This window comes from Cyrtonyx montezumae, unplaced genomic scaffold (assembly GCF_038088225.1).
Source record: "Cyrtonyx montezumae isolate F1298 unplaced genomic scaffold, pur_monq_1.0 scaffold_0, whole genome shotgun sequence".
NCBI lineage: Eukaryota > Metazoa > Chordata > Aves > Galliformes > Odontophoridae > Cyrtonyx > Cyrtonyx montezumae.
In genome coordinates, this window is record NW_027071824.1 from 11,826,609 (window position 1) to 11,841,996 (window position 15,388).

At 34.3% G+C, this 15,388-nt stretch overlaps 2 protein-coding genes across 3 annotated transcripts in view; one reads left to right on the forward strand and one right to left on the reverse strand.

The window, feature by feature from the left end:
- ABCG8 (ATP binding cassette subfamily G member 8) overlaps positions 1–15,388 on the forward strand; it is a 451,150-nt gene that overhangs the window by 55,097 nt on the left and 380,665 nt on the right. The gene's annotated exons all lie outside the window — the stretch shown is intronic.
- LRPPRC (leucine rich pentatricopeptide repeat containing) overlaps positions 1–15,388 on the reverse strand; it is a 91,985-nt gene that overhangs the window by 32,771 nt on the left and 43,826 nt on the right. Inside the window, exons 24-27 of the mRNA XM_065753760.1 lie at positions 14,399–14,523; positions 13,736–13,842; positions 518–586; positions 174–264 (exon numbers count right to left, since the gene is read on the reverse strand). Coding sequence (XP_065609832.1) covers positions 174–264; positions 518–586; positions 13,736–13,842; positions 14,399–14,523 — 392 coding nt within the window. The remainder of the gene's footprint in view (positions 1–173; positions 265–517; positions 587–13,735; positions 13,843–14,398; positions 14,524–15,388) is intronic.

The window sequence follows — 15,388 nt, forward strand, 5'->3', positions numbered from 1 at the left end:
TGTTCTGTGCAAGTTAGAAAAAACAACCCTGTACTCTCTCCTCTGCAAGATGCCTTCACAATTGTTTCCATGCTGATTACTTATGAGATCACCTCCTCAATTCAAGGCTATTTCCCATTCCAAACACAAAAGAAAACATACTGGAACATGAATAATGTTGCATGGTAACTCACCACAAAGCTGGAGCAGGTAGTAGTACATCTCATCTCTATCACATTCAAATACATTTTTAGTTAATTCCACCAATTGCTCTAAAGTCTCCATCTTTAAAGAGAAAGGAGAACATCATTACACCTCAGCCGAACAATTATTTTTCTGTGTATGTGCTGTGTGCATCCATCTGAGATATTTCTGTGTAAGTACACAACTGTGTTTACACAGAGCATTAAGTTCACCTCTTCAGCCTGTCACACATCCTTTCACTCCCCAAAAAAATGAACAACAAAATATTTCAAAACTACTATTCCTGAAATATTGTAATGACAGTTCTAAATAAGACAAGAAAAAAGCCACATACCTGATTACCTAATATACACCTTTTTGCAAACCACTGCAATCTCCCAGAGTGGGCTCTCAAACCAGGAGTCTGCAAAATCATATTTCCACAAGGAAAGAAAAAAAACAAACAAAAAAACACATTACTTCACATAGAACATTCTAAGCTAAAATAAAACATACTACGTATACTCATATAATAAGTTTATGCTTTTTGGGTTTTTTTGAAACCTGCAAGAAACTACAAGCTCACAAATAATCAAGTTAAGCTGCATTTATGACAAGTTTAAAAACTGCAGTCATTCTATTCAAAGCATTTTCATTTTTGGCTGAACAATGCTGTGTTTGCAGTGACAAAAAGAACTGCTTTAAAATATGCTTCAGATAAACTGAGGTATTAAATAAACTTCATCACCGCAGTAAGAGTATTACTGCTATTATCCATGGTAATAATTTTAATTACTTATGGAAAAGAATTACAATGAATGTTTCCAAACTGTCTTCACAATGAAAAGTTCATATTCCAGATCATGGCAATATCTTAGCAGATAGAAAACTATTCCTTTTTGGCTCATGTTAGTTGTTTTCATGCAGCTAATAAGATCTAAAACCAGCAGTGTTTTATGCTGTGATTTCCTTTGCTATGCTCAGTAAGAAAAACATGAAGGTAAAGTGTACTAACCATACTATGACCAGCTGCAAATAAAGACAGTAGGTATACTAACTATAAGATGGCTCCTGTCCCAGAACAGAGTAAAGGCTTATCCTGTCATAGGAGAATTACATTTAATAGTTAATAAACCGTAATTCTTTTAGTTGTTCATTTTCCCAGGTTAAAAGACCCTTTGCTTGTTCATTCCTTCATTGTTTTAAATGGGTTACAGCCACTCAACACACATGCTCAAAGAACTTTTAATTCTTTGTGAACTCCACTTCCTACAGACTATTACATTGTTCCTTCTCAACACAGATCCTAACAAATGTATCACTTCCTCCACTGTCAACAGCAATACTCTGAGATAAACATAGGAAACCTCAAAATTCTTCAAGAAGCATGTTACAGGCATTCCATTACTTACGTCCCTTGTGTCGAAAAAAATTGATATATGAAAAATCTGCATGCAAAGCATACATCACTTTCACCTCTGGCACTATTTTGAGACTACTTGAATTTACTTTCATAGCCACTTGTTTCAGCACAAGGATTGTCTACAGCAAGAGATGACTGCTTTCATTTCAGGTGTCCAGATCTGAGTAAATACAACCCAAAGTGACTTCAGGGAAATGTCTTTTCTATCTAGAAACATGTGTTTTGACTCTTGAACAGTTAAAGCTGTTAATATTTGAGAAGTCTCTGCTGGTGAAACATGAAGTGCGATTTCCAAAATTCGAATCCAATTTCACATAAAAGATAAGAGGCAGCTTGAACAAAGAGCTGTGACAAATACAGCGTCTCGGTTCCAAAACAGAAGAAACAATTACTGTTGAAAAAGTCAATTAACCTTCCTCCTTTTTTAAGGCAGATAAATAATTTCCCTTCCCTTGCCTTCTTCAACAGCACAATTATTACAACTTCCTGAAATAACTCAGCACCCACTGAAAAAGGAACGTGTTAAGCTTCACTTAAAGACCTTAAAATTTTCTGAAGAAGTATGAAAAGAAGTGCTCTGCAGAATATATGTTAGGGCATATAATCCTGCCAACTGTTCGAAGCACTTTTTGGCATTATTTTAAGCAGTGGGGTTTTTCTTGTGTTTTCTTGTGTTTTACATAGTTCTGGGAGTTAGCTTACCAGGTTCCTCAAAATGGACAATTTTGTCTAAGTGTTTAACTGTATTTGACCCAACAGGTTATAGAAGATATTCAAAAGAGGTATAAATTGAACAGCTTTATTTCCAGGTGCTTGCTGATTTTTCCAATTAGATTTTACCACAGATAAATTTATGTTTACAGATCCCTGGTCAGTGTTGGTTTTCTTGTCCTTGTTTTTGTTGTTTTTTTTTTAAAGATCTAGCAAGCAGTTTCACATGAAATATGCTGAAAATTAAGTCAAGAATTAACATCTTATACAACAGGCTCTTGAAAATGAAAAAAAAAAAAGTATGTTGCCTGCATTTGTAGCTAATCCTCTTTAGAACATGGTAAAATTCAAATGCTGAATTCACTTACAACTTTCAATATCATTGCTGATCTGAATGCCAATGAACTCACCAGCTCCAAAGCTACAAACTTTTTATAGTAAATCCTTTCCTGTTCAGAAATGATTGATGCGTCTGTCACTACAAGGACAGCTGAGTTATACAACAGATATCCTCGTTTTTCATTTTGAAATTGAGAAGTGTTTTCACATACTGCAGGTCTCAATCATCAAAAGAACATCTAGGTCAGATTAACTAAATCTCCAGGGCTTGCCTGATAGTCCATATTTGTAGCTTATCCCTTACCATCTTAGGGAATTTTAAGCATTGCATTTAGCATCAAGCAGACTTTCTATAGTAGAGTAGACTAAGATGCAGAATAAAAATAAAGCAAGGAATAATAATTAAAAACATTAAAAAACATGATACTCTAACTACTCACTCCTCCTAATTTTCCATTAAAATTCTGATCTTGACTGTTTGAAAAATACATACATTCCTAAATATTATTATTTTTCTGATGATCTTTAGTCTCGAGAAATTCATCCAGCATAAAAAACAGAAAACCTCCAAATTTGGTTTATAAATACTCTTGGAATATGAAACAGCTGTACTGTATCAGGTAAAAGGATCACCAATCTTTTCATCCTGTAACTTGGCAATCCTTTTCTCTCATCATTTTTCCGTTTTCCAGCTAATTCAAGTTCAGTTTATTACTTTCTAGAATTGATTTCTCTTCCACAAACTTTTCTGGTTGCCTGTGGAACACAAGAAGATGCATCACTCATAGATCTTTTGGCAAAGATTGCCTGAACCTCTGTTTGCAGAAAACACACTAAATAGCACTCATCTGTTTTCAGCTTAGCTTCTACGAGCTTCATTTGAAGCCACTCAGATTTTGTACTGGAAGACAATGCAGTTGGATTATACTCTTCTGTTTCACACGATTGAGTGACATATGTAATAATTCCCTATTCCATTGCTCCTTTTCCAGTTAAGAATACCTAAGTCACATCTATAGAAACCTTTCCATATTTTTCATCACCCATTTCTAGCTTTCTAACACTACATACATTCCCACACTAATTTATTCACTGATTCTATGCCTCCTAACACAGAAAGGCAAACCAGAAGATTAAAAAAACATGCAGCATCTTCAGAACTCTTGAAGCATTCAACAAATCATGCAAATGCACTACTCCTAAATCACTGATACGTCTGAGCTGTTCTCTAGAAGCAGTCACTTTAGACAGCTGACTGAAGGGGTCCAATCATCAGAAATTATGTTCTGTATTCTCATGTTTATTTGACCTACATCTAGTTACTATAGCTGAAAGAAAACAGATTCTCTGGTGAAATACTAACCTGTTAGTGAGGATTCTATTCAGTGTTTTTCTGGATTTTTAGATGATAGAAGTATTCAAGTTACGTTTACATTGGCATTTTGTAATTATTACAGATAATAGTAGAATACTGTTATACTGTTGATTTTTCTTTTTAAGGTTAAAAAAAAGCCAAGTAATTTACCAAAGGAGTAGGGAACATATTTGCTCCCTTTCCTCCACTTGCTCAAGACAACCTTTTTCTCTTTGATCACAAAATTTACATAAGAAAAAAACCAACAAAATAATGCAAAGAAACCCTGTATTATTCTCCAGAAAACATAGTGCTGAGAGCATCTCACAATAGTACTACATTTGTTACAGCTGGCTTAGGATGCATTAGAAAGCCATCAAAAGTAATTTTTATTTGGCTTACACATGACACGAAAGAGATGGAATACTTCCTTGTTTTTAACCTTCCAATACCTCCCCTTCCACAGACTACTAGTGTGTGCTGATCAGCAAAATAAGCATTATATATCCTATAAACCTCCCAGTAAACTTCACCTAGCCTTCTTCATCTTGCTCAATGTAACTTCACTGTGAATTACACTAAAGACTCAAGTTTATCTCTGCTTAACTCTGCCTTTTTTCAGTATTTTACATTTTATTCTGAAATGCTTGAATTTTGTTCCTGAAGTTCAGCCTTTTCTCAGATAAACAGTTCTGCAGCAATCACTAACCCAACCATTCCACAGAATACTGGAAAGAAACAGCCTCATGTTAAAAACCCTATTTGTGTTGCACTTCTTGATGGCATTTTTTAGACAAGTAGATCCATACACCCTTCTCTTTGGAGCTGAAAAAGCCAGTAATAATAAGAGACAGCTAATGCTGCTAAGGAAGAAGAATGTTTCATGATGAGTTACATCAACAGCCCTAACAGACTTATGTTACCAGTACCAGAACCAGTTACTGAGATTTAGATGCCAAAGCAATGTCTCACAAGAAAGCACATTACTTCTTTGAAAAGACAGCCTTGAACAGACAGCTATGGGAACTGATGTGTGTCATTTTTAACAGCTCTTCCCAATATAAGCGTTAGTAAAAACAGAACAGTTGATGGGAAATTCTTAATTTACAGCTAGACTTTTTTCCACAATTCCACAAAAATATCTGTGAAATCTCGAATTCCATGCAGCTTCAATGTAAACTAGGATATCTTTGCACAGCAGCTTACTTGGAAGTATTTTATGCTGTAAATACTATATGCTGAATCGTCTTGTACACTAAAACTCTTTGCAAAATCGCTCACTTTTACTGAGCACTTTTAAGTGCTGCCTAATCAGAAAGCCGAAGGAACACACAGATACAACTTCCTGTACATTTTGTAGCCATCTAGATCTAGCTGATAAATGAAAAGGTTAAAGTAATCTTAGACTACACTTACATTTTTCACTTACTAAGCAATCCTTCACCTTCCAATAGCAATTAGTTTAAAATAAATATACTGACTAAAAATACTGAAAAAGAAAACTGCTTGACTGTTGGTTCTGAACACAGGAACTTTTACACAATAGTCCAGAAGTATATAAATGGAACAGCTTTAAAACTGAGGTGCCTAAGAATAACCTGAGCATCAAAAAGCATCTTTCCCATTGCAGTCATATCAGCTTATAACAACATACATTACTTCTCTCTAGCTCTGCTTTTCCATAAGCCATTTTACTACCAGGATAACATTAGGTAACATCTATGAGAGACAACTGAAGTGATACTTCTCCCTACAAGTTCAATTTTCACTTGGAAAGAAGTTTAACTCTTCCTTATCTCACAAACAATTTCTTTGGTGATAGTATGGAAATAAATCATTTATATTATTATTTCCATAAAAAAGACAATCTCAAGAGCTAATTGAACTGAGATTTCTCTAAAAAAAAATTGTTTTTGCTCTTTATAAGCAATTTTACCCAGAAATAAGCAATGTGACTAAATACATTCTAATATGTAATACTGTATACTTAATCTATAATACTACACAATAAAATAATGAGATGCCAACACTTGTGCAAATGTTTAGGGAATGTTAACCGTGTGGAACCTTGAATACAATTAAGTCTGTACATAAATATTTACTTTCCCTAGCTTTTCTACTGGGAACAACTATAATTGAAGCTTCTTTTGTTTGTTCTTTGCTTCCTACCAGTCCTGCCATCACCCAAGTTAGCAACTAGTCTACTCTGGTCTATTTCTGTAAAAAGCAGAAGTTAAAAAAAACAAAGCACCAAACATCTCAAAACTTCCAGTCTCCACCACTTTAAAGATTTAAAAGATTAGAAATGTAAAAAACCACATTCCTAGAAGAGTTTCTCCAAACTCATTAGTACAGTTTTAGACAGCACTGAAGAGGGGGGAAGAAAGGCAACCCAGGGAAACTGATAAAACAAAACTTCCACAAAAATAACTCTCAACTTGGAATAAAATTGCTTTGGTTGGAAAGCATTTTTTCTTACTGGAAAAGGTCAAAAAAAAAATCAGCTTTCCCTGCTGTTTTTTCCTGAAGTATGTATTTGTCTCAAAGTTTCTGCTAGTTACCTAGTTTGCCAGACTAACCAACGCAACTAAGTAACTGTTGACTAACCACTCTAATCTAACCACTAATCACCATGATTTAATTCTCTTCAAAGAGAACAGATGCTGCTTTGTGCTACATAGATTTTGAGACAAAATGAAGTTTTCCAAAAATACCAAAGGAAAAAATAAGAAAAAGCTTCACAATTTCACTTTACTCATGACAAAAGAAACTGATTATATTACTATTAGTATTACTGGAATATCCCACTTTTACCAACAAGATTTCTGAGGGAAATTATATAGCAAAATGCTATCATAAATATACTTTGGATAGTAAGACTTTCACAGCACTAATCAAACTGAAAGAAAAGATAACAAGAAATACAAAAAACCCATGCTCAAAAAAAAAAAAAGAAAAAAAGAAAAAACAACATCCTCTAGGCTGTCCTTCAAATATAACAGAGCAAAAATTTGCTTTCATTGCACCATGATCACAGAATCACAGAACTGTAGGGGTTGGGAGGGACTGCTAGAGATGTGGCTTTATGTTGTCTGTCGAACCTGAAAAGTACTACAGACTCAGTAGTATTTTCTCCCTAACGCAAAGTCCCTGAAGCTAAGAAAGGATTCACAGCTCTTGTCATGATCCTGCATTCTAAACACATTACCTTCTCCCTTTCTGAAAGGAATTAATTCATTAGGCATCTCCTTTGTTTTTCCACTGGGAGCAATGAATTAAATTTACTTATTCAAAACACATTCATTGACTTTCTTTAAAAAACAAGCAAACATTATTTAAGATCTTTTGAGTAACAGGAACTGAATTAGGTAACACTTTTTTATTGCAGACATTCATGGGCACAAACAAAATCCAGCTTCAATAATAGCTGTATCAGAGTCCAGTTTCATAAGGAGAAGTAATGCTTTTATTAGACTAATAGGACTCTAATAATAAGAAAAAATAATCTTTTCTTGTAATTATAGGGCTTGCATGCCTAAAAGCTCTTCATCCTTTCCCCTCCCTCCCAGCTGTATACAGTTACTCTAATAAAAGCTATTACACCCCCTACAAACTACTCTACCTCAGACTGCTGTATCTATAACTACCATTCTAATACAATTTGCATTACACTTTCAAAAATGTTTAAATTTTGTTCTAACTACCTCTATTCTTTTCTGAAGCAGACCAAAAATGTATGTTTGTGGGTAATTTCTAACACTAGATTTAACCATCTCTAAACCACACACTAAAAAAGCTAAATCCTGCTGTCACAAACGAAGAAAGCACCTTCTCCCAATAGTCTATCTCCAGAATAAAGTCAGCAAGGCTCCATTATATGATGTAGATTCTTATAAAAAGCAATCTGGATGAAAGAAGGTTGTAATCTCCCAATATCAAGTAGAAATATTATCATTGTTTTTACGGTAGATTAAATCCAATGGCAATTGGTATCTCGAGGTCTGCTGACAATGGATGTCACAATTCTTTGCTTAAATCTATTTACCTCCTGAATTAACTTGACATCTGTTGATAGATTTATTCCTGCACACTAAACTCACCTGAAATAGTTCTTTTGTCACATCTTGAATTTCATCAACAAATGCTTTTTCTTGTATTTACTGACACTGGAAACACATTTCATTAAAAATATTTCACAGCTAGATTGTCCTTCAATTCTCCACATAAAAATCTTGATATATGAGAGACAGTGTATCACTCCTATTAAATATACAGGATATTTTTAATACAAGGGCAGAAGGTGAGGGAAAACTCCAGACAAAATTTAATAAAAATGATTCTGAAGCCATGCACCATGCAATGACATTTTCACAGAAGGCTCCTCTTGCACTAGGGAACTGGTATAGGTTGGTTTTGTATTAAAAATTCAGCCATACGGTTCTGTGATTTTCCCCTATCTCCTAAATACAGTAATACTCTCTTAGCCTTCATTTGCAGTAAAACTACAAACAGAGCAGAAACAAGAGCTTTTGCTGTTTTATTAAGGGAACTACTTTAATTTACTAGCTCGTGTGATTTAATCTAGGAAGACATCAAGTATCTGTCAAGAAAAAAAAGTCTCTATCAACTCCTATTTCTTATGAGTCCAGAAGCACCTAACTAAAAATGGTAGTGATTTTATTTCCTTTTTAAAATGCTTTTATTTAAAATGCCACTACATTGCTGCCCAAAGATGTAATGTCTACATCAGTGCAGAGCTTGCAGAAAACCAGTAATAAACAAATGCTAATACATATACGACCATAAAAATCTAGAAAAGAAGAAACTATGTTTAAGGGATTTTTCCTCTTGACATTTCTGCAGTATACTGCAACAGTAGGTCCTGCCTGGAAAATGGCAGCCTTCTCAATGAACTTTTCCCATGGAGTTGTGTAAGTTTAAAAGAATGAAAAGATTTAAGAGTAGTCTCACTATCCTTCTTTCATTTCATTTCCTTTTTTTCTTTGTAGATGTGTTCTACAAAAGAGAAAATGTATTTATATGTTTATCTAAAATGGCTTTATGAAACATTTTTGCTCACCTTAAGGAAAACAATCATACAAAACACAAGCAAAGAGAATTTCTGTAAAAAAAAAAAAAAAAAAAAAAAAAAAAAAAAAACACCTCCTGTCCTGCTAGCCTGTAGCTTTGGGTGCACTCTTACAATATTTTACAATATTAATATACCTTACATATACACTTTTAGCAATGCTGCATGTATCATTCTCAAGTAAAAGCTTACAGATGGTTCAGTTTGTTTGCAACATACTGCCATTCCAAATTCTATCTATTTAGGGTTTTGTGGAGTGTTCAAGTTCAGAAGAAACTGCTTTAAGCACTTCAATCATTACAACATATTAAAAGTTAGTTGTAGACTAAGGAGGGATTGAGACTAAGGAGGGATTGATCACCATTTCCATTCCAAGCAATACAAAAATTCATTAATAACGTACAATCAACACTCATATTTTCCATTTGTTTCATTATTTTGAATTCCTCCTCTGGGATTCCAGCAATAACTTGTTTGTTTGTTGTTGGTTTTTATTATTGCTGGTTCTGTGTTTGTTTGCTTTAAAGACAGAAACAGTAATCCACAATAGTTATTTCACTTTCTTTTCTGTTACTTAAGAAAGTTAACCTATAGTTCTGACTGAGGCTGTCTAATTTCAACAACAAATGTCATCATTTGAGCTTCCATATTTTAGCCATAAGTGTGAATTGTTCATTTTTACCTCAGGAAAACAGTTGAAACTTTTTTTGCAGTGCAGTGAGAGAGCAGTGGCACAGGCTGCACAGAGGGGTGGTGAAGTCTCCTTCTCTGGAGATGTTCAAGACCCACCTGGTCGTCTACCTGTGCAACCTGGGCTGGGGAGCTGCTTTGGCAGGGGGGTTACCTATAGAGGTCCCTTCCAACCCCTACAATCCTGTGACTCTGTGATTCTTTGGCTAAGCAGATTTAAAGAATGGCTCCTTTGAAGCTCCACTGAATGACTGTTACAGAAATCTTGCAACTCTACCTCATGGAGTCAAGTGCGTAGTCTAGACCGTGGGCACAGCTTAACAAGCAGCTTGAAAGAATATTTTGATAACATCCAGCATGACTAATAAATGAAGGAAAAAGTACAAGTCTAGAAATACTCAACCATAATCACACAGGTAAACACCTACAACAAGGACAACTCCATGCAAACTTCCCAGATAACTGAACGATTAAAACTGAATCAAAGTGACACAAAACAGCTATACTGTAACTGCAAAGGTAATTAAATCTTTATCTCCACATAGTATTCAAAGAGAGTAACAGAACCAGCAGAGAAGCAGATTCCTCAAAGTTGGCACAACATTCCCTTTCTCATTCTGCCCCTCTGGTGGACAACCTTCAGATCAGTCCAGCCCTCAGCCATCTGCTAGATCAGCTAAATAAAGCAGGCAAGAGTGACAGTTGGCAACAAAGTATTCGACTGAAGGGATGTGGGACAACTAAGTCCGGTTAAGTGGCAAGAATCACTGAAAAGTGTACTAGGTCAAGTAACTCTTCTAGACTCTTGGTTCTAGCACCTGGAGCTCTGAAAGAACATATATGAAGAATTACACATAAACACCCTCCATGAGAAAATGTGGTGTTACCAAAATAAAGCAACATCTTAGAAGACAGACCTGAATACAGACCTGAATCCCATTTAAAGGTATTCCACTATTTCTTTTAGCCTTCAATTTTTTAATGCATTTAGAGTAAAAAAAAAAAATTCACATAACACTTTTTTTTTTTTTTTTAACTGTAATTGAGGGCAAAAAGGCAATTAAACTGCCTTTAGAAGTAAGGGAAAAAATCCTGTATAACTACAGCTATCGCTGTTGACATAAAAGTCATACTGTGTCAGTCCAAGTGAAAGCAAGCTACTAAAGTGACTTCATGTCAAGGGGCGAAAAGATGGTACCTATGACTGCTGTGGTATGATTACCTTTGAAGGACCCATAACAGAATCTGACTTATTAGAGATATAATTAAGACCCAAAGACTAAATCATGCTTTGATGTACTACAGTATGCAATTGCATAACTTGTTCTTCTGCCTTAGACTCAGAACATCTAGCAACATATCACCTACCAGCAAAACTTCAAGCATTCAGTAATTGCCAGGCATAGCTAGAAAAAAAAAAGCAGACCTTCTCTTTACAGAGAAGCTAACCATACCTCATTTGGAGGTCCTGTCTCCGAGTCTTTTTTAGTTACGTGCCACAAAACAAATGAGAGCAGACATTAAGATCTTAACAAGACAGTGCAGCAAATTTCAAACTGTAAGCTAATCAAACTATGAGATATTAGAAACTAGTTATGTCTACCCCTCCCTTGAGCCTTCTCTCAGTTTCTCTTCTGCCTTGCACTGCTTCAAGAGAGACTTGCAACATAAAGCTGCCATATATTTCAATTTACTTGTTCTTGTATTAATCAGGCACATTTTTTTTGCCTCATCTCTTTTCTATTAATCTATCATGCTTTACTTAAAGCAGTCTTGCTGCCCTTCCAACAAGCAGATGTACACCCAGAGCTTTCTTGTTATGACAACATCCCACAACATGAGCTTATATACGTGCATGCACAACACATTTACCATGAGATTATGTACATACACAACTTCATGACCCATTTGTTTTATAATCTCACTCAAATCATCTCTTTCCTTTTCCACTGTTGCCATTCAGTTCTATTTTAATTGAAGATTTCGACTTAAGGGTTATTTTCTTATCCTGGGGGTTTGAGTTGTAAATTCTTCAAGGCAGCAGGTGCCACCTTCACATGAGCATCCAGTAGACTTCTGATTTTTAGAAGAAGCAAAAGCAAGCAGGAACTACAACTTCAGTGTGATCACCAATGAGTAACACATCACTTAAAAGAACACATCCTCTGCAGTCTTTAATTCCTTAGCTCCTACAAAATGTTTTTTTTTCTAGCTTCATTCCTATGCCCTTTATGATACTCAAATGTTACTACTAAAATCAACTGATCACCACAATCAGCAACACATGATAAAAGTATTTCCTGACAGGCAACCCATGTCTACAAATCCTATAAAGCAAAGCAGTCCCAAATTTGATCACCTTTACTTAATGTTGCATGGCAACTAAACAGAATGGAATACTGGTGGGAAAGGTCAACCTGCACTGCCAGACCACCACTATCTCACTGACATTACTCGCCAACATATCAAAATAGGAGGCATTAATTTCGGAGCAGCCCTCATACACACATCCTTTTCTTAGCTGAATTTCTGTATTTCTAAAGATTCAGAAAATTAAAAAAGAAATTTTCAAAAGCATATACAAAGCCCGAATAAGAACAAGAAATCCTACTCTAACGAGCATATAAAGACAGAATAACTGTCATTTTTTCTCCAGATAGCAGTTTTGAAATGAATGTTTATGTTTATGATTACTAATAGCTTATGGTCAAACACCAAATACTAAATCCTTCCAGAGATTAACTGGCACAACCAGCAAAAACATTCAACGTATAGAGAATTTGATAATTTGCTTACTGTCCTATTCATAACTGCTGAAGTGCAGCCACTAATAGAAGTGTTGACAAATCAAATGCCAGGATCTAAGAAATTCCTATTTCCAGTTCTGAGACCACAAATTTGTACTTCCTTGTGCTTTAATCATTACCAGAACAGCTGAACTGCTCAGCATCACCTTCTGTTAGATACTGATATTTCTGTTCTTCTGTAGTATTAGAATGAGCTCTAAAAAACCATCTCTGAGCAGAAATATTGATGCCTCTACATTTTGCTCAGCACTACCACAGACAAGCACACAGATTTTGAAATGCAAGATTTCTACTGGATAATAATTCAAGTGGTATCTCATATTTTAAAACAACAATAAAAAAATACTGTGACTTCAGAAGAATAAAGTGAGGTTACAGAGTTGTTTACGTACATAACACAAAAATGATAAGTATATTTTTTTTCTGTAAGATCCCTTCTCCCACACATTAACTTGAAAACTTATGCAGCATTTTAAAAATATATGACTGCGTTAGAAAGAAAAATAATCACAATCTGGGCAGATTCTGCAGCTGCCCCTTTGACTTCTCAATTTCAGTAAGCACAATTTCAATCAAGTCTAGATAAAATATACTAATCCTAAATAGACCAAGTTTGTCACCTACCACTTCCTATAAGCTGCTTACTATCCTGAAAAAGAGAGAGAACGAGAAAGAAGAAATGCTAAATTAAATGCCAACCAGCAGCAGACAGCACTTGTTTGGCTGATTAACTTGTAGACAAGCATTACAAATAAATCTGAGCATGGTCTGCAGCAAATTAAATTCCAGTGCTTTTAAGAACAAAGAATTCCTTCGAAAAGAGGATTAGCAACTTTACACCCAGGAATGCCTGTTTAATTTAATTGTTTCACAATCCGATATTTAATATGCAAATATCATCTTGATATATAACAGCAAATTTGAAAAAGTGAGGAAACAATTTCAATACATAAGACCGTTTCTCTTCTGAACTGTAATTATACAAAATAAAGCTGGTCAACGCTTTTTCTTTTTCTTTTTCTTTTTTTTTTTTTTATTATTGGGATTGAATTCTATTAACATGAATCAGAACAAGTCTAATTAAAGGTTAAAAACTTTAAATGCTTTTAATTAAGAGTCTGGATGGCTGCATGAAGAGAGTAACAGAGTTAAAACGCTACCTCAATAACCTTCCTGGCCTCTTTGTATTTTCTTGTTTGCAAGAAGGCAAAGAAGAGATCATACAGAGCCATCATGTCACCATATTCGCTGCTTATAAAATCTGAAACTGAATGAAAAACGATTAATTTAATAAATAAATTAAAATATTTTAATATGAACATCAAATATTCTTAAAACAAACATTTTCCAAGCATTACAAAACTCCATCTGTACATACATGCACACAAACAAAAATACATTTTGAAACATACGGAATGATTATGGCATTCTATACAATTAGTTGCAGCTTTAATATATATTCATTTGTTATCCTTATATATATTTAATATTAAAAAAAACCCTCTTACATATATATATATATTTATGTATATATATATATGTATATTTATATATATATATATATGTAAAAGCATGTGTAGCTGGAACAAGTATTAGTACTGATAAGAACCTGTTGCTACATTATCTAAACATTAATTTTAATTAATTTTAAACCTAATAACTTCTCTATCTGAAGAATGTAGACATAATTTAAATGCTTTAAAGTAACACAAGCACACATCATTTTGTTCTTTCTGTTAAAAGAAATTATATACAGATCATGGAAAAAAAACCTTCCAGAAGACTCCATATAATCAGATGATACTAGACAATATACAACCAACCTTTTTGCAGGAGTTCAGTATCTCCTTTTTCTATCAGTCTACAGTAGATGTTATGAAGCTGAAGAATTTTACCATGCTTCTTGTAACAGTCCATTAAAACTTCCAGAGCAGCAGGCATGTCATCCCTTGTGGAAAGAAACAAAACAAGAATAAACAGGTAGACATTTCAGTAGCAAAACTGAGTAGTGCATGCACTTCAATCTTGGAAAATTTCTAGGAGAAATCACATGCAAGCCAGTTATTTTTATTCCATAGTTATTTTTTAAGTAACTGGCAAAGTTTTACTACAAGCAAGTATAATGTAACATGATAGACAAATAAATGAAAAAAGCTTTAGTTTTATACCCAAACCTCCCAGCTGCATAATTTTTGAGTGCATGATCATCACTGTTCCAGACAAATTAAGCAGAGATGCAACACTCCGCACCATTACATTTATTTAGTTTTTGAAATAGAATTCTCAAGTTCTGCCATGTACTACTGTGATAAAATACCAATTCCACAGAAATTTCAGTTTGTGAGCTCCATTTTTCTTCTGAAGATGTAATGTTGTACATATATATTACCTCCAAATGTCTCTGTTCAGACGTGTTCAGATAACGTACAAACTCCTTGAAACAGAATTTTTATTTCAGTATAAAACTTTTCAGTCAGCCAAGTTGAACAAAATTGTTCATACTGCCTTACACTAGTTTTACACTTTTCCAAACTAGTTATAAGTCACCAGCTTGATTTCCATTCCTTTTCTTTCAACAGAACTACAGGTCATCATTTTACAATTCTATGTAAAAGTCATAATGCATATTTTCTGTAATGAAGGTGTATATATAAATATATATATTTTTTAATTTGTTGTTAAATTAAATGCAATGTATCAAAATGTATTTTATGCAGGACTGACCATCACAGACAAAGTCATGGTACTAATAAATTAGCACATAAGATGCTGACTTTCTTAAATGCAGACTTATTCATATATCTTCACGTTAC